The 24388-nt window shown below is 41.3% G+C and overlaps 1 protein-coding gene across 3 annotated transcripts; it reads left to right on the top strand.

Annotated features, from left to right (window-relative positions):
* Window positions 1–912: 912 nt before the first annotated feature.
* On the top strand, window positions 913–23775 carry MKRN1 (makorin ring finger protein 1). Of its 3 annotated transcripts, none has more exons than XM_068400635.1 (8): window positions 913–1182; window positions 8958–9086; window positions 13642–13868; window positions 19425–19651; window positions 20145–20359; window positions 21058–21168; window positions 21622–21760; window positions 22205–23775. In XM_068400635.1, the coding sequence occupies exons 1-8, from the start codon at window positions 1010–1012 to the stop codon at window positions 22415–22417; spliced, it is 1434 nt and encodes a 477-aa protein (XP_068256736.1). In that variant the 5' UTR covers window positions 913–1009; the 3' UTR covers window positions 22418–23775. The 3 variants fall into 3 exon arrangements, with proteins under 3 accessions (XP_068256736.1, XP_068256738.1, XP_068256737.1); XM_068400637.1 differs by lacking the exon at window positions 913–1182 and adding an exon at window positions 3553–3570; XM_068400636.1 differs by lacking the exon at window positions 913–1182 and adding an exon at window positions 7802–7963.
* The last annotated feature ends 613 nt before the right edge of the window (window positions 23776–24388 follow it).

The following is a 24388-nucleotide window of genomic DNA, read 5'->3' as shown; positions in this document are numbered from 1 at the left end:
AGATTTACCTCTTCTGACCTTTCTAGTGCACTTCCTAAAGCCCTGCCATCTTAGGATGGTGTCCTACTCTCTACACTTAGAATAAAGGCTTAATTTCAGTATTTTCTGAAGTGACTGATGGCTTAGATATGTTTGGGGTTTTTAATATATTTTCAAATAGATATGCAAAATGTCAGTAACATTGCACTGACAGACTTCTCTCCTCACTTTGCAACCTTCTCCTCTCTCTGCCTTTTCGGGCTGTGTCTAGTACTTGCCTTAACTCCTGGCGGTAGGAAGACAAGGACATGATGCAGACCAGGCAAATAGCAGTGTCACAACCAGGATTTATTACGGCAGAAGGACGTGATGTTTCTCACCCAAAATTAGCAGCACTGAGCTCTCCGGTGGCCTAGTGCCAATTGTCGGTACGGGCTTTTGAGGCGCCACTGGCTCGTTTTGCGCCCCCCCTCTCCTCGCAGCCGGCGCCACGTTGCCGTTACGTGTCCCTCCCTCCAGGACAAGGCCCCTTTCCCGCCGCTGGCCGCGCCGGGCCACCCGGCGCAGCCCCGGCCGGCAGCTGGGCGCCTCTGAGGGCCCCACCCCCTCAGGCGAGCGCTGCCGCTCCTCACGGCTGACCGGCACGAGGCGGCTTCTGAGGCCCGGCTGCTGGGCTGCGTGTGGGCCCGGGCCCCAGACCGCGACCGAAGCCTCGAACACGCCGTTAAATTACTGAGGCCGCGCGTGGACAACGGCAGCGCCGCGCGCCGGTAACGCCCGCCACCCCCCCCCGACCCCGCACGTTCCCGCACGTTCCCGCCTGGACGTTCCCCTCCACCAATCGGAGCCGCCGTTCGGCGAGGGACGGGGCGGAGCTGGTGCGCGCCTCAGCCGCCCCGCTGGCCGTTGTTGCCCGTTGCCGCTCGGCCCCCGCTGCGCCCCGCCCCGCCACCGCGCGGCTGCGCCCCGCCCCGCCGGAAGGACGCGCTCCCGGAAGTTCCGGTGCTGCCGCTGGGTGGGATAAACAGTAATGGCGGAGGCAGTGGCTCTAGGAACAACGGCGGGCGCCGTGGCGGCCGCGGCCCTGGGAACATCCGCCGCGGCGGCCGTGGGAGCGACGGCCGCCGCCTTCGACTTCGCCGCCGTGCCGCCACCCGGCGTGGGGCCGGGAGGAGGCGGCTGGACCAAGCAGGTCACTTGCAGGTATGCGCTGTCCGCAGGGGGGGGAGGGGGGGGCGGTCGCGGCCGCCCTTCCCCCCCACCCCCCGCGGCCGCCCTTCCCCCCCACCCCCCGCGGCCGCCCTTCCCCCCCACCCCCCGCGGCCGTTGCCCTCAGCGCCGCTCCCTTCCCTTCCCCCCCCGGTCACGTCCGCGCAGCGCGCGGCCGCAGCGCCCCCTCCCCCCCCCCCCCGCCCCGCCCGGCGCCCTGAGGGAGGCCTGCGGCAAACTGCGCAGCGGGCCGGGCCGCGCCGCGCCGCGCCCTGCGGCGGCTCCGGGCGGAAACCGGCCGCGGCGGCGGGGCCTGTGGGGGTGCGGGCGGCGGTGGCGGCACATTGCCGGAAGTACCGGCTGGCGCCGAGCGCGCTGCGGGCCCGACCTGCCGGAGCCGGGCCTGCGGGCGGGGGCGGGGCGGGCTGCGGCCTTTCTTCTGCCCCTGCCTTGTGGGAGGGTGTTCCCTGGGGCTCCGCTGTGCAAATGGCGTGTGGCTACCGTGCCCTTGCCGTGCCGGGGGGATTGGAAGCGTTGCTGGCTCCTTGTGAGATGTCGTGGGCCGCTCTCTGTTGTGTGAAAATAGGCCCGCAGTGATCGGTGTGAAGGAGACTGTGGAATGGAAGTCCTGTAACCGCGTTCCAGAAAATGCGAGAAAGCGGGAAATACAAAATGATTTAAGTTCTTGTAGATTTGAATAAAAATTTTAAAATGGAAAAGAGTTCGTGATTGATATAGCAAGAATTACTTATTAAACCAGAGAATGGGAATAAGTCGTGATAGACTGCAAAACGTGGAGTGCTGCTACTTGTGTTATGTTAAGATTCTGTATGCTGCGTCATTTTCTATTCGTATTTTCCTTTAAACTGTATTTCTGGGAAGTCTTTTATATGGGATTATGCAAATCGTGCTGCATGTTGTAAAGCTTGCCAGGTGGGCTATTTTTAAACTTGCACTGCAGGGCTGAAAGGAATATAAAACAGCTTTTGTGACTATAGAAGTATATTAGTTTATATGAAAGCAAGTGGTAATCTGAGATTAGCACCAAGGAGTATCTCCTGATTATTTTTTAAACTATTATTTTTTTATTTTTATTTTTTTTTTTATTTAAATAAAATTGTAAATTACGTTTAACCTGAGTGTGTTTCTGGGCAAATACATTCCAAGTCACTCGGAAGCAAAAAGGAACATCCCTTGGGCAGAAAAGAAGAGGCTGTAGATCTTTATGTGAGATCTGTATATTTTCTGCATATTTTTCCATTTCTGCTAATTGCAGATTCAAATAGCAGTATTAAGAACGGTTGCTTGGCTTTCACGGGGAGCTTGCTTGCTGTGTGTCTCTTTTGTGCTGTTAAGTATGCCCTGCAGTATTTAAAGCACTCCTGTTAACTGTTGATCACTGTTTATTTTGGTTAATGCACTGTTAACGCGTCCGTTTGAGAAGCACTGTTTCTCAGCTTTCTGAGTACTTCTGCATACAAAGAGTTTTGCCCGTGAATAACCGGGTTAATATTTGACGCATGGCGGTTAAACGTAGGCCAGCGATGAGGAAATGCCCGGGAATGATGCTTAGCTCAGCTTTTAAGTGAGCTGCAAGGGGATAGGTTAGTGCTCCCTCTATATAGATTGCCTCATTATTTCTGAAGATCGAAAGGCTCAATTAGGTGAAATGGATTGGTGAGAGAGAGGGATATACACACACATATATTTTCTTAGGTAACAGACACAATCAATTTATTGAAGACAGTGACTGCCGTAGTACAGGAGCAGTCAAGTTCATCAGTGTCGAGTAGTGCAGTGAGTCTGTCTAATGAGTATCTTTATTTGCAAACACCCAGGACTACTGGGAAGTTAAAGCTACTCTTTTGTAACCGTTAATGTGCTTTAGTGTGAGCTTAAACAAAAATGAGGTCTCAGCTTTGGACCTAACGAACCTCCCCATTTGTTCTTTTTGACTAATCCTCCCAGTTACCCCATTGATTGATTGCTTCTTTACTTGTTTTTAGTGGGCCGTTCAAGTTGTAGGCAGAGTAGCTTTCCTCAGACTAGTGAAGTTAACAATTTCGACTTGAGCTTCTGGGAATGTGTGATAAGAATTTTGTTCTTCTAAGTTTGGTTTCAATAGGATGTATTCATATTCAAGAAAATAATTTTTTTACTATGAAATCTTGTTTTACCTTTGTTAAAAACTTGAGGATTTAACTGTGAGATGAAGGGGCTGAATTTTGAAATGCAGGTTTTTAATATAGTAGGTAGAGAAGTTTCTGTTTTGTGTAGCACTACACAATTCTATTTGCTTATAGGCTTTATTTACTTGAATCATCATATAGGTGACAGTAAATGCTGCCTGAAAAACTTCTGGGAGATAGTAGTCTCTTCAGTGTAAGTACTTTGCACTTCATGGTTGGTGAAGGAATGCTGCTGTTTTATCAGAACTAGAAGTTTCAGAATTGGTAGAATAAGTTCTTGCTAGTCCTTTGAATACCTGATGTGATAAATTGGTTGGCTAGTAAGTTTTATTTTGCCAGTGTGATATCTTTGGATGGATGATTGATATCTTGGTATGAGAGACATAATGACTAAGATGAACGAATTTGATTTCTCCTAGACAGCTAGTTTTGCAGATGTTACCCTTCTGCTTTTCTTGCAGCTAAAGTTTGGAAGTCCCAGGGTAAAATGTAGGTATTCATCATGTTCCTTAAGAGATGATGAAAAATAATTTTCTTAGGTTGCTTCTATGGTTTAACAGTTTCCAAGGCTCTTGTGGTATGTGATAATTTATAATATTTTAATCTGGAATAAACCACAGGGGAGTAAAACTGTAATTTATAACTACTTTTTATTTAATGTTCTGATCCTTTTGTTATTGATATGTTTGAAATAAGAAAAAGAATGGTGGTCCTTACCAAGCTTCTCTGTCCTTCCAGTTGCAGATGGATGCGTGGTTTTATTGAGCAGTGGTATAGCCAACATTTCTTTCCAAAGGCTTGACACCGCTAGCTCCAGATATTTGTTTTCTAGATGTCATGCAATAATAAAGGTCAAGTTGACCTAAATAGATAACATTTCACTTGTTTGTTTAATAACAGAACATAAATAAAACCCTTAGCAACTAACTGGTGTATTTTGAGGATTGTCTACATGTTTGTATCTTTGCTGTTCTTTCTGAAAACCTAGATCAGGTATTTATCTGTCTTTTAATGTGAAGAATCTGAATCTGTAAAGCATGCATTCGTAATTCAGTGCAACGCTAGTGATAAGATATGGAGCGCAAACCTCTTAACAGCCTGCTTATGTTGCCTCTTAGCTGCTCTGTTCTGGATCCCCCACTGGCTTCTTGCTGAAGGAGGTTATGGAAAAGAAGGGACAAGGAGATAAATGCAAAGAGCTACTTTTTTTTTCTTTTTTTTCATTTCCTTTTTCTTAAGGTTGCTAACTCATGTAGAATTTCATCAGCCACTCACATGGCTGAACACCCACGTGCTGTGGTAGAACAGCGTGCCTGGCCTCTTCTTTGCTGCCTTCTTCCCTGGGAATTCTCAGGCTCTGTTTGGCCCCTGAAGAAGCTAATGAATGCAGTTGGCTATTATCCTGAGGTTCCCCATCTGCCAGACATGGCAGTGTCTCAGTTTTTGAAGGAGGTCTGTTGCTGGGTGTGACATTCTAATTCAGCAAAACCAGTAGTTTAATAAACAAAATGGGGTTACCTGAAAGCAGAATTAAATGTACCTGAATTAAACAACAAACCACACCTGAGTAAGCAAACCCATTGCAAGCTTCAGAAGCTATGGAAAGAAGTATTGTGTGTTGATTTCACTAATAGGATTACAGGGGTAAAGACTTAATACGTAGAAGGAAGCATCTGAAAGAAGCTGGTACGTCTTCAGGATTTTAGACTGCAGTTATGTGTTTAACACTGCGTTGTCTGTTTCATAAAGGCATTGAAAATTCGTTTTTCTAGCTTATGGCAAGTAATAGAAGTAATATTATTCCAGCAGTGGAAAACAAAATCTTCAGTAGATTATTATACTTTAAAGCATCATGGAAATCAAGGTCACTGAAACCTGGATAAACTTGAAAATTTTAAGTGTTCTAGTAAATTAATTGTAGCACTTGTAACATCTGACCTTTCTACAGCAGTTAGAGTTCCGGGGAGTTGGAGACATGATTAGCTTTATGGCCTTGGGCAAGTGTTTTCTCTGTACGTTTCCAAAAAATGCCCATCAGATCGTGTCTACAACTTGACACTTTTGGATGTGCAAAGCCTGATTTCTGTGACCTTTTTTTAAGTACCCCATGAAAATCAGGATATGCTGTTTTGATCAAGGCATCCGTAACTAGACATGAGTTGAAACGTTTTTCAGTGCTAAAATGCCAGTGCAGGCAATTATTGTTTCTGGGTGGTTGTTTCATGTGTTGGTAATCACTCATGTTTTGTACAGTCATGCAATGAACCAAACTGGGGAGATGATCTGGGTTTGGACCCCAGTGAGTTCTCTGGCCTGGTTCTCCATGCAGCCTCAACAAATTATGCTAGTATATCTGAACAGGAAAGACAGAGAGCACTGCTACCAGAATAAGTGTGTTTTGGATGACAGCATCATAGATGCTTGGAGAAAATCCAGTTATATACTTGTCTTGATCTAGTTTTAGTTTTGCGGATGAAATTATATGTTTTCTCTAAGTACTTGACAGAATGCAAATTTCAGGTGTCCTTCTACGAGTAACTGAGTGAGGCAGGTAACTCGTGTATTTCTCAGTTTTAAGGATCCTTTATTCCTGTAACCAGAAACAAGATGCTGGTATTGCTGTTGTGTAAAGTTACAGTTAAATTTAATCCTCTGTGTGTGTGTAAAGGTACTCTCCAACAGAAGTTTTGTTACCTTTCACCAAAAATAATGCACTCTTGTTTATTTTTTGACATGACCAAAGCATATTTTAGCCAAACACTGCAATTTCTTATGTAAAATGTTAATTTCCTTGTGACCTTAAAGTAAAAAATCTTATCTCTTGGCCGGGGGTGGGGAAGTTGGTGTAATCCTTAGAGAAATAACATTTTTCTCTCCTCCCACCCCAGCCTTTATCTTCAAGTGATGCTGAGTTTGCTGTGGAGGATTGCAGGCATTTAAAAGTGATGTGTGAATTAAATTGAGCTTGTGAGTGTTTCAGGTTTGTTTTTTTTTTCCCTTTATAGCCTACCATCTTGATGTAATGAATTGTGTCAACTTTCAGAATTATACAGAATCTGTAGTTGCAGAGGATTTTCTAACATAAACTGGGAAAGAAGGAAAGGGACTTGGAGCTCCATTTCCTCTGTCTAACAAGCAGTGGCTTAATTTTGAGGCTTATGAATTTAGGATAAGTTATGTTGACCAAGTACTTTCTAACTGAAGTCCTCACTTCAGGCTGGTGCCTTTCACTTAGTGACTTATTTCAGCCATAGTGGTGCTGGCTTAAGTAGCAGTGTAGCTGAGCAGTGATCTGATCTAGATTAAAAATAACCATGGGGGCAGTAAAAGGAATGTCACGTAACATCTGAAGCCATTTCCTGATCTGAGTCAGCAGGTGGCTATGAAATTGCGTGCCCCAATGCATGGGGGAGGCAGTGCTGTGTGGAAATAAGCAAAGGGTGGAGATAACAGTTGCGAAAGAACAAATGTTTAACAACCTGAATTATTTTTTACACTATTGCTGTGACTCCTATTTCTTAAAAACAAGCCAGAAATTCCAGTTCTGTTCTGGTTCCACGAGCTCATGGGTTGTTTTTTCTTTGCCTCTGAGGTGGGTTTGTTCGTGGGTGGGTTGTAGCATTCTGTTGGTGGGTGGGTGGTGGGTTTTTGGTGTTTGGATTCCCGCCGCCCCCCCCCCCCTCCCCAGTTTCTTTTTTTTTTGTTCACAGTGGAGAATGCTGGTTATGGAGTGTGGCTTTTCTAGTTTTGCTTTCTCAACACCCTGTTCCTGGTGGGTGCTGGCATAGCTGTTTGTGCAACCACCTGGCAAACCTGACTAGGATACTCAGCTCTTTGAGGAGAATATCCTGCAGAGCCTCATCTTGGTCTTATACCACTTATTCTTATGTAGGACCATGTTTCTTATCTGGTTACTATGCAGCTACAGTGTATGGACAGGTGATTGTTTTGAGTGGAATTGCAGCCTGATGGCAAGTGTCAGCTGGTGGTTTATAAAACCACTTTAGATTTTTTTTTTTTGTTCTTAGTGCCTTGAATACAGCACTGGTTTTGCACATGGAGGGTTATCAGCCCTCTTAAGACTTGCCTCAGGTTTTAATATATCCCTAGTACTGGATTACAAATGTAGCTCTGTTTATGTCATTTGGTGAATTGTTCGCTTTGATTTATCTGACTTCTTAAAAATATAGCAGACTTAAGTACCTATGCAGAAGCTCATGCAGTTCAACAACTTGACACCTTTTAAGTTTAGGAATATCAACTTGAATGTGCTGTTTTGTGAAGAGCTATCCTAATCTTAGTTTGGGCTGCTGAAAGACGATCCTTCTGTCTCTTGTGCTGGCCGCACCGCTGCGGGGCTGCCCAGGCAGCTGGTTGGAGGAGCTGGTTCTGCTGGCTGCGTAGGTGTGATAATACCAATGTAAAGCGGTGGAAGTGTGCAACAGGAGGAGGGCAGGACTGCCCCTTTCAGCAGCGAGATGGGCTTAGAAGGGTGTAATTTGCTTCTCAGTCTTCCCTCAAGTGGTGTTTTGTATGAGACCTAAATCCCAACAAATTTTCTTGTTTACCAGGTCTTGATATTTTCAGTGAGTTCAGAGTTTGCAACTTCCTTGGTATCTGGGGGCCAGTGTTTCTCTTTCTAAACTGGAGTGTTGGTAAACATGTTGATGGATTTGGTTCTTACATAGGTTTGGGTGTGGGTGGTGTGTTTTTTTTTTTTTTTTGTCTTGGTTAATACTATATGGATTGGGAAAGATGTGCTTAACTGGTATTTTCAGTTGTGGTTTGATATGAACATATTGAGTCTGAATAGTTACAGTGCCTTGAATTTAAAGAAGCTTGTGTTTTCTAGGTTAAAATTTAAACCAAATTGAAAATGACTGTTTGGTTTTGTTGAATAGCTGAAATTGATGATGCTCAATTAAACTTGCATTACTTGACATGCTAAAATTTAGTAAACTGTCCTCAAAAGCTTTGAAACTGTACAAGTCTTTCAATACATTATTGAAGCAGGGTGCTTCTACTGATTATTCGTCTCCTATGGCAAAAACTAATGTGCGTGTTTTGTCAGATGTAATTATCCAACACAAACATGTTTTGCATTCTTGGAGAGGAAATTACTTCTGATTGAATTATTTACAAATTCAAAATAGATTTAAGCCCTCAGTAAACTTGTTTACGGCATGGCTGATTTTGATTCTTGGTTTCAGTGGTGGGCTTCTCTAAGGTTTTTGTTGGTGTCAGAACACAGGAGCTACAAGTAAAACTTTGTCCCCATCTGCTTTGTCCAAGACTTTCCTCTCTGTGTTATAGCTCAGGATAAGGTTTGCTTTGCAGGTTTTTCTTAGGCTTTTGTAAGCATAAGTCCTTAAATGTGCAGTGCAGTTCACTGGAATAGCTAAGGCTCCATCTTTCCTCAGATGTTCTTATTTGTATGTTTATACTGGAATGTAATCCCATGAGTCGTTAGTGGTGTTCTTAATTCAGCATACCTTGATTTATAGAATAACTCATCATCCACATACTTTGCTTACAGTTTCAGTGCTTCTCCTTAATTCACAGTAACCTTCTGTCTTACAGATACTTCATGCATGGAGTTTGCAAGGAAGGAGACAACTGTCGCTACTCCCATGACCTCTCCACTAGTCAGTCTGCCATGGTATGCAGGTACTACCAGCGGGGATGCTGTGCTTACGGAGACCATTGCAGGTAAAGAAATGCCCTTGACCATCTCATAGGGGAGTAATTTCACTCTGAGTCCCTGGGTAGAGAGCTCACAGAAAGGCAGTAAATCTTAAAGTGTTTTCCTCTTTCATTGCACTTCAGAAATTTATGAAAATAGCTTCTTTTGACAAACTGCCTTCTCTTGCTGAATACTATAGTGTTTGCTTTGCTATGCAAATAAATAAGCAAAGGCAAGAGAACTGGTTTTCGTAAAAGTGCTAGTTGTCAGGGTGTAGGTTTTTTTTTCTTTGTTTATTAATAACGTGAGTAGATGAATTAATTGAAATCTGAGACTACATTCAGACTAGCTGACCTGATGGAATCGAGTTGCATTTGGTAAGTGATCATAAAAGCCTGAACAGGTAAGAAATTTTTTTTTTCCGATTGTGTGTCTCTTCAGGAATTGCTACTCTGACACTTAAAGTGCCATTTTGGAAAAGTAACTGGAGTGTAGTCATGTAGGTTCTAAAATGTTGCCTGTACAAAATGGCCCTACATTATGAAAATATATTATGTCTTAACCTCTACCCCTGAAATTATTAAAAAGGAAAAAAAAAAAGTGTGAAGAAAGGAAACTAGGATGCTTTCCTAGTGTAGCAAAGCTTTACAAAGGCTTAGGGGTGTTTGCATCATCTTAAGTTAGCTTTATTAAAATTTGTCAGGAGTTTTAACATTCTCTCTTGTTTCAGCTCTAATGCATGATTAAATATTTGCATCGTGACTTCATATGGTAGTTCATAGTTAGCTTTACTTTCATGTTTATATGATTACTATGTATAAGAAAGATGACAAAAAGAAACCACTCTGTAGCCGTCTATCTGCCAATGTTGCTTTCTTGATCATGTAGATCAGTGGCCTCCAAACTTTTGATCATGCACCCCTCCATCAGTGAAAAATTTCTGAGCACCCCATATATATATTTATTTACAGATTATATTTACTAATGTACAAATATAACACGTACATTATAAAACATACACAAAAAGCAGAATTTAAAAAAGGATGTAATAAAGATGAAATAAACAATATTTTATAAATATTTTATTAACAGTCCAAAACCATTTTTGCTCTCACTAAAAGCCTTGTTAGTAATAATATTTATTTTACTGACAGCAGTGTTGACTGAATATGTTTCATTATCTTTTAAAATCTTAGTTTAACATTTTGTAATACAGCAATTTGAAAATTTTGTTCTAAGTTCAGTTTATTTCAGTATTTAGTTTTAATAATTGTCATAGCTGAAGAAGATCTGTCACAAAGATATGTAAATCCAAAAGGAAGAAGTGTATTTTGGCTGCACTTTATAATGCATGATAATAATTTTTCAATGCTATCCACCAATTATGTAAAGATTTTTTGTTAAAATTTGGCTAGTAAATTTCCACCTTCCCTGATGTCAATCAGCTGTTCCTGCAGACTAATTGAAAGGTGTTGCATTTTTGTATTTTTGACAAATGGGTCCAAAACCCACTGAAACTCTGGAAGATTTTTAAACGTGTTAGAGAATTCTGTTTCCAGGTTTTTTAAATGTACAAGATATGGAAGTTTTTTTGTAGTTGACACACTTGCATTGTTTTTGACGACAAAATTGTGTAATGGTGGAAATGTTGTCTCCCTACCTCAGGCTTCTTTCAAAACGCAGTTACTTGTTCTTAAAATGTTACTTTTATCTTCAAGGGACAGATTGAATGTGTTCATTTTTTTTTTTGAAAATATCTGCTAGGTAGTATACTACTGACAGTGACTTGTCATCGTGGAAAAGGTCAGCAAATTTGGAACACTTGTATTTTTGTGAAAGAAAAATGTGTAACTCATCTTTGACAACTTTTAAGTGCTTTACCATGAGATAACCAGCAAACCTCTGTGTGGTACAGAAGATTTTCATGGTTGCTCTCCATCTCATAACGAAGTGCTGTAAAGATTCAACTATTTAAAGGTCTTGTTTTTATAAAATTAACCATATTGATGACACTCTGTAGCACTGTGTACCCTTCTGGGTCCATCTTTGCTACAATATCTTGCCTATGAATAATGCAGTGACTGAATTTCTGGTGGGGTGCTATCTCTGTAACCTTACCCTGGAATCCTTTTTTTTTTTTTTTTTTTTTGTTCTAGTCAAAGCAGCAGCTCCTTCAGTGGTTACACTTGCACAGTTTTTCCATGAAACATTGTTTTTATTAAAGATCTCATTTACTGAGAATGAGTAAATATATCTCCTCCGCTACATCTTTTTATCGTAAAGAAGTCACTTGTTGAGAATGTCTCTTCCAGTACGTCTTTTCCTTAGTGGCTCACAAAAAGTAATTCTTTGTGTATTTCATTGTTGAAACAGAATCTAGCAAATCTAAGCTGAGACATGTTAGAAACATCTGTACTTTAACCCAGCTGTACAGCAAACTTCCCACACTGCAAAATTTGTTCTAATACTTATTTCTTCAAATCTTCAGCAGTTTTGTGTGTTTTCCAACAGTATTTGCTGACAAAGGAATGTGTTTTACTTTGTCACCATATTGTTTTCCATGCGTTATTTCAGTCATTTTTACCACAGCAGGAAGAACAAGTGGTCCAATGGTATGTGGCTTTTTGTCTTTCACTATTGCATAAGAAGCCTCAAAAGAGGCTTCTAAACATTTATTGTGAAGTTTTGTAAAGTACTGGATTGAGTATCAAGTGACTTGAAACATCTCTGAAAAAATTGTAGAGATTTGTCTTCATGTTCTGGATGTTTAGATTTTGAATGTCTTGCTAATTGAGATAGCTTCATACTACCATTAGCTAATATCTCAAGGCAAAATATACACTGAGGGCAAGTTTCATCATTAATAATAGTGAATGTAAATCCATATTTCAAATAGTCTTCTTGGTGATCTTGATTTCCCTCCCCTCCCCCCCCTGTTCTTGTCAGATCTGATGAGGTTGGCATTGTCCTCACCTTGTAATGTGGCTGATGAAGAGTTCATAGTAGGAGTAGGAAAAGTGTTAGCTCTCTCATTTTCTTGTTGTTTGCTTTTGCTCACATTATCAGTATTGTCTTCAGTCCACAGTTTATTTGCAGGAATCTTTTTAAGCCAATTGTTCATTTTGTCGGGGTAGGTAAACAAGATAATATAACCCGCCAGTCCCTTCAATTGGGCACAAGCAAACTGCAACACGTTGCAATATGCTGAAAGTGAACAAATAAGTGAGGGTGCCGCTGTCAGCCTTGCTGTGTGGTGGAACACCCACTCCTCCTTCAGGACACCTCATGCATGCCATACATGAGACCCTCTGACATACAGACTGAATGAGGACTCTGTATGTTAAATATTAGTAAAAATTTCTTAGGAAAAAAAAATGACCAGAAGTTCTAGTATTTTATTCCTGTACCCCAGTGGGTTGTCTTTCTCACCTTATAGGGTGCATGCATACCACTTTGGAGGCCACTGTTGTACAGGTCTGAAGGCTTGACTTTTAAATTTGTGCTTCATAGCTTCCTTAGGATTTCAGAGCTGACGTTCAGTCAGGAGCATCTCTTTAATATGCAAGAACAGTGACACTTTGTTGTTTTCAATCTGCCACAAGGTAAATGAATCACAGTTGCTTGAAAATTTTGTATGATCTCCAAAAATTCCCTCCATTTGTCCTTGAAATTAGTCAGCAAGTATCTAAGACTCCAAAGGTACACCTGTAATGTATTTTTCCATGTAGTCTATTAGTTGCCGGAAGACAGGCTTTTGAGGGAAATGGCACTTTGCTGTTGTTTGTCGGGGGTAGCAATCACAGTGTTCTGAGCATTGTTTTCTGCAGCAAGGTGAAAGAGGCATTAGAAATAACTACTAAAAATCAGCATAAAATCTGAATGATGCAAGATGCTCAGATACAGAAGAAGAATCATTTATGTTGGTGGGGATCTCTGTAGCTGTGCTGAAGGCAGAGCCAGCTTAGGTCAGGTTGCCCAAGGCCATTGTCCAGTCAAGTTTTGATTATTTGCAAGGATGAAGATTGGGCAGCCTCTCTGGGCACCCATTCCAGTGTTTGACTACTCTCACAGTGAACTTTTTTCCTACTATCTAATTGTAACTTACCATTTTGGACTTGTGTCTACTGGCTGTCATCCTGTCGCTGCACCTCTGAGAAGACTCTGGCTGCATCTTCCCTGTGGCTTCCCACAAAGTAGTTAAAGACAGCAGTATCTGCCCTTTAAAGCTGAATGAACTGATTTATCTCGTTCAGTAATGCTACACATGCACAATAGGTACCTGATCAGTTTTGAACATAATTGAAGTTCATTCTATGTAAGTTAAATAAGAGTTGTGCATGCTGCTCCATTTCCTCCAAAATCATGGAATACCTTCTGTTTCCTTAAGCAGTGCTGACAGATGACACAAGTGGAAGCATGTCTCTATAAAGGGTCATCAATGGCTTTCTCTTCCAAGCCATGTCTAGGTTCACCTTCTGAACAGCATGTTTACATCTCAGTCAGTTTATTTCCAATACCTTGGGCTGCTTTATGGAGGTATTTTTTTGTGAAGAGTTGACATGATGTGTTTTAACTTTTTAGATATGAACATACCAAGCCACTGAAACAGGAAGAATTGACTGATATGAATCCAGATGAAACAATTTATCCCTCAGTATCCTCAGACTTCATGTCACTCCCTGAAACAGTTGAAGAAATTATTGCTGAGATAGAAGATGAAAATACAGATCTGGCAGCTGCGGGAGTGGGTGCTGAAGACTGGGTGAATGCTGTAGAGTTTGTCCCTGGGCAGCCATACTGTGGACGTGGTAAGCTGATCATGGGATAACAATAAATTTCTGTCATGGGTCAACAGTTTATATGTAGTGCATTTATTTTAATGCTTTTGGTTTTGTTGAGTACAGCTATTCATATTTATTAATCACTTGAAGTGATCTGTCCTGAACTTTTGCTTGAATTTTCCGACGTGAATAGTCGGACGGTTCCACAACAGTCGGACCGTTCCACGTCTGTTGCTACTGCTGTCCTGATGTTCTGAAACCAGGTATACTTAAAAACAGTCTCTGCATAACTGCTCTCCTGTTGTTACGGCTCTGAATGACTTGAAGAATCTCCTCCTTTGAAGTTTAGTTTGCATATGTGATGGGAGAAGAAAATACTGGTGATGCAATTAATAGCACTACTCTGGAAAAATAATCTGTTCCCTTTGTTTTTTGGGGGGTTTTGTTTGTGTGTGTGTTCTTGTTTGTTGTGGGTTGTTTTTGCAATTTTTTAAAGCTTTTCCAGTGGAGGTACAGATTCCTTTAGAATTAGTTGAAGCCTAATCCTTGTTTTCATGAGTCCCATGGCAATTCAGACCAGAGGCTGAAAATAATTTATTCTAGTTACCTTTCTAAGAGTTGACTTTCTAATACTGTGACAGCTCATGTTGAGAATGAGATTGAAGAAGCAGCTCATCATATGGGACCGGACTATTTAAGTATCATACTTGTCATCCACTTTCCCTGCAGAAAGATAGCACAAAGACTTAAATTTTAAGTGAGATGTAGACTGAAAGTGTTTACTTTAGCATAATTTCTAATATTTGGCTCTGTAAAACTGAAGGCTTGTGGCCGTGAGTACTCAAAAAATTGTTTGAATCCAAAACGGACACCTTGTGTCCAGAAGAGCTTGAAGTTGTCCTACACTGCTCCAGTTCTACTTCTTTCTCTCCACAGCACTACTCAGATTCTCAGATCTGAAAAGAGAATTACCTTCTCAATGTTACAGGGTGCTGCTGGAGCCTCCTATGATCTGATTTGAGGAAGGGTAAAGAGGAAGGGACTGGTTGAGCGACATTAACGTTTTGCTAGTGTTGTTGAGAAGTTTGATTATGGAATTGTTTGGTCTATCTGTGACTTGAGTATAGTCCAAAGGAATGAAAATTTGTCTTCTACCTGTTAATATGTCACCTTACTGTCATAAAAGATACAGCTTTTGTGTTCATTGAGACAAAGGATCCCCCTTTTAAATCTTTTAATCAGAACAGAATAATTTAGATTGGAAGGGACCTCTAGATTTCATCTAGCTCATTTCCTCCTCAGAGCAGGGTCAGCTATGTCAGATTGCCAGGGGCTTTGTTTAGTTGAATCTCTATGCTCAGGGATGTTCAAAACCCCATAACCTCTGGGCAACCTTTGCAGTGTTTGACTCCTTTCACAAGGAAAGACTCTTTCCGAGTATGTAATTGGATTTTTCCCTGCCTCAGTTTGCTTTCTATGTCTTGTCCTGTGCACATCTGAGAAGAGTCTGGCTCTGTGGGTTTGTTTTTGGTTTGTTTTTTTTTTAATTTCCATTAAGTAGTTGAAGATAGCGATAAGATAGCGATAAGATAGCTTCTTAAGCGGAACAAATCCAGTTTCCTCAGTCTCTTTTCATGGGCTTCAGCCCCCTTAATGGCTGGGTGGCCCTCCACTGCAATCAACTCATTGCTAGTTTGAAGAGCCAAGAGATCTTTTAAATACACCTACTCCTTATAGGAGAGCAGTTGCTTTCTCCTAATTCCTGAAGCGTAAGAGCATTTCATTATACCTTTAACTCACTTAGGTTTACTGAAGCAGTTCCTTTTTCTAGGGGGTCAGGCTTATTTTTCATGGAAACTTGTGGCTGCCGCAGATTAAGTTAAATAACATTCTCTTCTCTGAATTTTGTTCCAAATTCTCTGGTTTGTATCCTTTGAAATTTGATGTATATTAATGTACAAACATACTTAGCTGTTTCTGAACAGTGCTACATGGTGTTCATTCCCATGGTGACTTCTTAAAAGCTGCATTTTAAAAACTTCACTTTTCTGAAGCCACTGTCTTTATTAAGCTATAAAAATGAAGAACCTTGCTGTAGCGATCAGGAAGATGTGTGCAGTGTATTCCACAGTGTATACTTCAAAGCCTTGCAGGTGATTCTTGTCAAACGCCTGAGAAAAGTACAGGTACTTGGAAACTTTGAAATGAAACCTATTTCTCAAGATTAGCTAGAAGCCTGTGCATTTTCAGTTGTTTTACCTGAAGATGCAGGGTTGGCAGTTTAACTGTGTAGCTTGGGCTATAATGCTCATGTTTTGCTATGAGACAAGACATTCTGCTAATGCAGATGATTTTCTGATTTGGGACTAAACCTGATATCTTGAAGGTGACCTAGCAAAGAAAACAATGATGATTCCTCAGATATTCACTTGTTTGATGTACAGATGCACCACACTTCCATATTTGTTCTGCTGCTACTGCTGCTAAATGTTCTGGAGTAATCGAGGGAGAGCAGAAAGGCAGAAGTATAAGAAACACTCTGAATTGGGTGGCTGTTTCTTGCTGCTACAAGACGAACGTGTTCAATGCTACCAAGAGTGTCCTAGACTGAAGGCAGGTTGTGTGTGCTGAAGGTACTGAACTGGTTTTTTCACTAGTATGAATTTAACTCTGTTGACTGAAATAGGCAGTGAGAAGATGGGGATTGGGTCCACCTACTGGAGAGGAGTGGTTTTGGAAACAGCAGGCAGAGTCATAGAGTAAATGTTAATCTGTGAGGGATGTTGTATTCAGAACTACTGAGGCAACGGAGTCTTGTGAGTTTTTCTAATTTTGCTTTCAAGGAGAATGCAAAATGGTAGCAGATACAGTGCAGTAGATACAGGAGATATGCTTGCAGGGCTTTAGGTTATGGAAGCCGAGATATTCAGAAGTGGAAACTTAATTTTTATTTCATAGAAATACAACTCTTGCTGAGGGGAAGTGCTGGGACAGGACAGAAGACTGGGACTGGAAAACTAATATCACCTTTAGCATGTTTTTCCCTTCTCCCACACTCTTATACTGTAGAAGAACCCAGAGCCGTTATTAAAAGACTCACATTCGTAGACCTGTATCATCTTGTCTAAATGTCTAGTCACTAAGAACTGGTTGTACTTCTTTGTACAAGGATGATATTGTGGACTGGGCTGGAATTTAGTAGCTGTACTGTGTACTGTGCTTGTTGACTTAAGTAGGTGGTGGTGGTTTGTTTGTTTTAAGTAACAACTCTGTACTTTTTTTGTGCCGAGATGTGAAGCTCTACTTTCTTCAGTGGGCCGGTATAGTAAATAAATGGGTTTCTAAGGCAGTCTCTGGAGGGGTAAGACTTCAAAGCCTTTATTCTCAAAGAACCTCAAGTAATAAGTTTGGGTTCTCTTAATGAATAAAACCCTTACTGAATAAAGCTTTGACAAAAGATATCCTTGAGAGGAGTGCAGGTGACTCTAGAAAATTTTTCTGTTAAGAGAAGCTTCAAATATGCCTCTTCTTTCAAAGTATGCATTTTCCAGGGATATAGGATTGCCTTAAGCAAAGATCATCTTGCCAGCCCCATTAAAGGAAGTACTGTACCACTCGACTCCTCTGAAACTCAGCTGCATTTGTCTGTCAAGTAGGCTTCTGCCAATCCATACTGTGATCTACTAAACTCTCCTTCCTCAGTAAGGGTCAAACAAGATGTCAGAAGTCATGTGAATCAACTAGGTAAGAAATCTGTAACAACATAAACTAGAAAAAACACTGACAAAAATAACAATCGGGGGAATAGAAACGGACTGGTAGTTGTAATTTTTTTTTTTTTTTTTACTTTTGGAAGTGGAGATGGTGGATTTCAATTAGTAAGTACAAATTATCATTTTATGTTCAGCTACTCAGAAGAGTAGGTGGAGCCTGGTATACGGTTACTTGTTATTTTAATTGGTGCCAGTTCGCTGGAACTCATGGGAAAGAAGAGGTAATGAAGGTTTTTTGGTTGGGAATCTCTTACTGAGAAATGAGCAGGTTGACAGTTGAGTTGTTATTCTGTCTCTCACTTGCTTTTGAAAAGTATGTTTCTAGCAAACAGAATGATCCAAGATCAGTGCAAGTGACCTCAATAGTCAGAGATGGTTCAAGAAGCAGACTGGAACTTATTTTGAGAGCTAGTATTTTCCTATGCTAATCTTCAATATTTGCTTATCCCCCAAAACTGTGAGCTCTCAGGGACCTGCTTTTTGTTTTTCGTTGTATGTCCAAAAGCTGACAGGCTGGTACATGCTTATTGTATCTCTTTGCTCCATGGGGATGAAAACTGGGGGCATGTGACCTTTGATTCTTTTTGTGAAGGAGACTGTCCTTTACTTTTACTGATCCAAGTATGCCTGTGATAGTTTTTGCGTACTTCTCCAAATCTAGTGCTCGAACAGCTTATAGAAGTTATACTTTCTGATAGCATAGATGATTCTCTGCTCTTGTAAGAGCTACTGGTTATGTAAATGAAGTCCAGGTGCTCTTCTTCCTTGTGTTTATTCTGAATGTAATAATGCTTTGTTGTTTTCCTGCATTTAATATATCTTCAGTTTGAAACTGCCTGCTTTTGTCTTGTAACTTAGTTTATCATACTGCTTACGTAATGATCTCAAAAGGCTGTTTGGCTTGTGGTGACGCAGACAAGCATATGTTCAAGAACTACAGGGAGAAGTGTTAAGCAGAAGCTATCTAAATGGGCAAGAGAAATGATACAGATTTCAGTTCAATTTAGAATTAGATAAAGGAATTTACTTGGGATTTTGCAAAACTGGTGGCTAGCTTAGAATGAAATGAAAATGCCCTGAATTTCAGTTTCTTAAAGCTAGGTTTACGTGTCTGACTCATAGACTGGATATCTGTTTAGGACAGGGGTTTTGGCAAGTATCTAGAATAGAGTTAGTTTGGTGAGAGATGTGGACACAGCTTTTCTATCATTCATAGAGATGCATGGGAGTCCAGAAGTGAAAGTCTGTTGTTCAGGCTGAACAACAACGTGCTAATTAACCTGCACATAAGGAACTGCTTGTGTGGTGTTTCTTTCCATATTAGTGTTTTGTTATGTTGCATACACCTTTATTGCTTCAGCTGTGTAATTTCTGGGAAAAAGCCTGTTAACTTTAGCTGATGTGGAATTGATTCTCAAAGCAGTGAGAGATGTGTAACCTTATTTAATTGTTGCTGAAACAGAGTTTGTATAAAAATGTGCTTAAGCTGCTGAGGGTTAGTGGGATTTTTCTAGTGCAGACTTAGCCTGTAAATGGATCTGAATCTGATCACTGAAACCTTGATTGCTTTAGTCTTGTTTGGGTTGAAGGATGAAGAAATTGGTTGTGCTTTCTTTAGTGGGAAAATAACTGTTCAGGTTGGTGATGTGTGAAACTTGGACTGAAATATGAACCTTGATTGTTTTTATTGTTCTCTTTGGGTAACCCTGCTCAAGTTATCCAAAGATTACTTTGCATTAAAACAATGTATTCTCACTCCCAGTGCTCTAAATCTGAATGTATTGCATACTGTCCTTAATTTTGTTCCCAGCTGCTCCTTCCTGCGCTGAAGCACCCTTGGAGGAAATGGTGATTGAGGAAGAATATGAAAAGCAGCAAGCAGACGTGGAGATAAAGAAGGAGCTGTGCCCCTACGCTGCTGTAGGAGAATGTCGTTACGGAGAAAACTGCGTGTATATCCATGGAGATGTGTGTGATATGTGCGGACTGCAGGTCTTGCATCCAATTGATGCTGCACAGAGATCCCAGCACATAAAGGTGAGCAAACAACTGTCTGGTGTTAAACAGATGTAAGTTATTGCTTCCTAGCTCCCCACAATCACTTGTCACTAATTCCCTTTCATTTGAAGGTGCATGCAGGTCAGGCAGTGAATGAAATTCTTGTTGTAAACTGGACTATTTCCTGTCAGGGCCGTACTCAAAAGCATCTGGGTTTCCTTATCTGTGCTGTGAGAGCAGTCTGCTTAAAGATACTAAAGCTTTGTTCTTTGCCTAGTAAAACTGGATGGTCTTTTAAGATTGCCTTTCTCATGTTTAAAAGCAATGTCTGAAGAAAGGGATTTGAACTCTGAATTGATTGTTCCCCACTGTATGAGCAAATTTTTTTTTTTTTAGGATAAAGATTTTTCAGCTTAATCATACTCCATTCATTATGCAAAACAGCAGAGTAAAACTGAGCTTAAAAACCTGCTTAGAGTTCACCAGGTGACCAGTTGTCTCTGTAGTCGTTTTTTTTGTCTCTCCTTTTCAGTCTTGCATTGAAGCTCACGAGAAGGACATGGAGCTTTCATTTGCCGTCCAGCGTAGTAAAGACATGGTGTGCGGGATATGCATGGAGGTGGTGTATGAGAAAGCTAATCCTAGTGAGCGCCGCTTTGGGATCCTCTCCAACTGCAGCCACACTTACTGTCTCAAGTGCATCCGCAAGTGGAGGAGTGCTAAACAATTTGAGAGCAAGATTATAAAGTGAGGCACTTTCCCATTTCGATTGTGCTTTGTTACTATGGAAGAACTTAGTAACTTGTGACAACTTGCAACAGACTTCCAGATGCAGACTGCACAGAGACTGCATTTAATGCATACTAACTTTAGTTTGGAAGTGAAATAATTGTTAGGGATAACACACTCTGATTTGGTTAATATGGATTAAGTTTGCAAAATTCACTTAATGGTAGAAAATAACTTTCATTTATTTAGTAGCGTGTTGTCCAATGGTTACTGTTTACGTCTTGGACATCCAGCCAGGAGTCTGAAAACAGATTAACCAGTTCAGAATGTATGCTTCTTAATTCATTACCACCCTAGTTCATTAATCAGTGGACAAAGCATTTCTCCATTTAAAGGCTGTTCTAAAAAAAAAGTTCCGATCAAATAAATACAGAAATCAAACCAAAATAAATTTATTTAATTCTAAAGAAAAAGGAGTCTGTGTGAAGTGTTTTTTCAAGCTTTTCTGAGACAAGCTGACCAGCTGCCATTGAGTTCTTGAAGAAGAGAGTTTAGATTATCTTCATATGTAAGAGAGAACGTAGATTGAAAAGCCCACGCAGAAAGTGTGCGGGTACAATAAATCTTTAAAGATGGATATATGCCATGACTTGTTATATAGGCAAGAGAGCGCCCTGTAAAGTGGAATTTTGCAGCACAGTCTGTTCATTCCCCAGGTCCTGCCCAGAATGTCGGATCACATCTAACTTTGTCATTCCAAGTGAGTACTGGGTGGAGGAGAAGGAAGAGAAGCAGAAACTCATTCAGAAATACAAGGAGGCAATGAGGTATGAGCACTGCAGCCTTTTGTCAAGTTGAGACAGCAGAGAGAAAGGCACAACTGGAGAAGAAGGGTGTTGATGTCAAGCCCTCTCACACCTCCTTTCCACCACCACGTGTGAAGTGCATCCTTGCCTATCTGCTCACAGATGCATGCAACCACACAATTGTGAAGCTGTTCCTGTGTTCTTTGACCTCAATCTTTCCCTTCTATACACAAACCACTGGTGGCGTAACCATAAGGTAGTACGAGCTTGTGCGCTGCGAGCCATCAGCGTCCCTGTGCATGCATCAACCCACACACATTGTGTAATACATTATTTCTGCGTGTAGGTGTTATGCTGACAAAATACCTTCAGCTCCACATGGTACCTGAGATCCTTTTGGACTACAGGTAAATGCAGTTCTGAAGTCTGGTTGGGGTCTGCTGTGAGTAAGGGCTGCGATATTTTCCTTTCCAGCAACAAGCCATGCAGGTATTTTGACGAAGGCCGTGGGAGCTGTCCATTTGGAGGAAACTGTTTTTACAAACATGCATATCCTGATGGCCGCCGAGAGGAGCCACAGAGACCCAAAGTGGGAACATCAAGTAGATTCCGGGTCAGTGCTGCTGTTTTTTGTCCTTTCTATACAGAGAGAGTGCAAGAGGGGTGTGCGTTAAATCAGCTGCCTTGAGAAGAGGACAGGGAATTGTTGACTCTTTTTTTTTTTTTTTTTTTTTTTTTTTAACTTTTGATAGACTCTGTAATGGTGAATTTGAAGGAGGCAGTGGTCTGAAGTTTGTGAATTCTGTAGGCCAAGATGGAAAGAGTGAATTTTAAAAACTTTCCTAGTACGCCAGCATACTGAAGTAGAAATGTTGGGCAGCATTAATAGGGGTGTGTAAGGGTAAATTCTACTGGAGGTCAGTCTCTCGCTGAAAGGCAAAACATGGTTTCTTGCATGTCACAAGGTACACCGGGGGCTGAACCTTGTCAGCTTCTGGGAAGGCTCCTATCTTGTACCATTTGGTCACCGGGGAAAATGCTTGTGTTCCACTTGCAGGCCCAGCGGAGGAATCGGTTCTGGGAGTTCATCGAGGAGCGAGAGAACGGTGATCCGTTCGAGACCGATGAGGATGAGGTGGTGACCTTTGAGCTTGGTGAGATGTTGCTTATGCTGTTGGCAGCAGGAGGTGACGATGAGCTAACAGATTCCGAGGATGAGTGGGACTTGTTTCATGATGAGCTGGAAGATTATTATGACTTGGATCTATAGCACCTGTCAGTGGAGTGTGGACTGTTGTCTTGGCTTCAGGCAGTAGCTATTACCTGTGGTGTTGTGGCAGTGCCTGTGTTTCTCCTAGGCAGGCCGATCAATTCCAGGTGCTGTTGTAATAACTTTTACCCAGGGTCTGTCTCTTCCCACCCCAGGAGTGTTGTTTTTCTTCTGTTTAAACAAATAACAAGAAATAAATCTTTAAAATGTTAGTTTTTGTAAAAATGAATTTAACTGTCAAACAGTTAGCTTAGGTTTGTTGCTTCATCTGTGTACCCAACAGAGTTCACCCAGTTCCAGGGTTAAAGTGTTTACAGGACTTCCACACTCATTTTGAAGAGCCCAGATACAAAAATGAGCAGTGGCCATGCAGTGGGGATGTAAATTGGCTGATGGCCTTTTTTCTGTCTTTGTACCAATAATTTCTGACTTCAGGCCAGATACCAATACTCTCTTTCTGGCATCAGCTCTGTTCCAGCCCCCTCATGTACACGTCTTCATTTGTGATTTTGGTCTCTTGTTTACTTGCACATTACTATTACTACTGTGTAACCAGAACCAGGTGTGAACGTTCTGGGTTTTTACTGTGTTTAGCATGAAAGGAAAATGTCTTTGTGAAAGGAGAACTCTCTATGTGTATATACAGATAAATGTAGAGTTGGACCTCAAGGATGGGGAGACTCTGTGTCAGTTAAAAATAACAAAACCATCTTTCATCCCCTCTCGGTGCATGAAGACTAGCCTCCAATTGGACATGAAACTGGTTTAGTGGTCTCAGCCCAGTCTGTGGCAGTGATCTTAACTATCGCTTAACTTAATAGATGGCACTCCCTAATACACCAGCTCTCTTTCATGTGTATGGTTAGCGTTGTCCAGGAGCAGAAATGCGGTTTGCCAAGGTGGAGTCAGAAGAACACCAGAGGCCCCTTTAGCTTTATTGCTCTGTAAGTTTTAGAACTTGGTGTAACCACTTAAGCCGTGAGCTTTGCTAGGAAATCACTGTGCCTCTCGGTATCTGAGTTGGGCAGGTTGCCTGGTAAAGCTGTTCAGCTTATGTGCGTTACTGCTTACAAAGGCAGTTGTGCAGTTTCTGGCTGTAATTTGCATTGAGAAATTACTTTGCCACCAAAGCCCCAGCACAGGAATTTTAACCTTGCATTATACTATTGCTGTTTTTTATTGACTCGTGGATGCCCCGTGATCTCTTCTCCTGCTGCTCTTGTCCCCTAGACTGCCTCTCCTTTCACTTTTAAATGGAATGAGAAATTGTTCTGAGGTCTATACCGTATTGTTTTGCAGCTGCCTTTTGTAAGAAGCACTTTTCCCAAATAAAAAAAATCAAAAAAATTAAACAAGAAGTTTGTCTGTTCTTTTAAGTTTGAAGCTTCTGTGTTTCAGCTTGATTTATTATTTTTTTGTGTGTATGTTTCTGTAAATATAAAGACATGTATGTCACTTATCTTAGCTCCTGCAGAATCATGTCACACTAATGTGGAATTTTAACTTGGTTATAATCTTTCCAGCGAAGAGCCTGTTAACGTAAGGATCACATTCTGAACAGACAGCTGAGACAGTTGAACTGTTGAAGGAATATGTGGGGCCATTAGTGGGAACAGATGTGGCTTGCCTTCTCAGAAGTAAGTTCTGCACTACGGTATTAATTTTGTGCTGAACAAAGTCAATTGCAGTATACTCTATTCATAGTTTCCTGTTGTAATGCTGTTTGGACAGCAAGTCCAAGAGGTGCTACAGGCCACTTCCCGAGAATCCACATGCTGCTTCAAGCCTGCGTGTGTTCAAAAAGAAGCATTCTTCTGCAGAAATACATGAAGTAAACTACTAGAAACATATTCAGATGCTGAGGGGTATTTCTAAGAAAAGTTTAACTGAACAGTCTAAAACCATCTTTGCTTTGCTGCTTTTTTTTTCCCAGAGGCAAGTAGCAGAGGGAGAAAAGGATTTGAATGTAAT

The sequence above is a fragment of the Nyctibius grandis genome, chromosome 5, assembly GCF_013368605.1.
Source record: "Nyctibius grandis isolate bNycGra1 chromosome 5, bNycGra1.pri, whole genome shotgun sequence".
In the NCBI taxonomy this organism is placed as follows: domain Eukaryota; kingdom Metazoa; phylum Chordata; class Aves; order Nyctibiiformes; family Nyctibiidae; genus Nyctibius; species Nyctibius grandis.
This window is presented reverse-complemented; position numbering and strand designations above follow the sequence as displayed.

Excerpts from the sequence above, each read along its gene's own strand:
- MKRN1 (XM_068400635.1), top strand. The coding sequence starts at position 1,010 with ATGGCGGAGGCAGTGGCTCTAGGAACAACGGCGGGCGCCGTGGCGGCC. Across the intron at positions 9,087-13,641 it reads GCTTACGGAGACCATTGCAG|ATATGAACATACCAAGCCAC; the intron begins GTAAAGAAATGC and ends TTAACTTTTTAG. Across the intron at positions 21,169-21,621 it reads AAATACAAGGAGGCAATGAG|CAACAAGCCATGCAGGTATT; the intron begins GTATGAGCACTG and ends TTTCCTTTCCAG.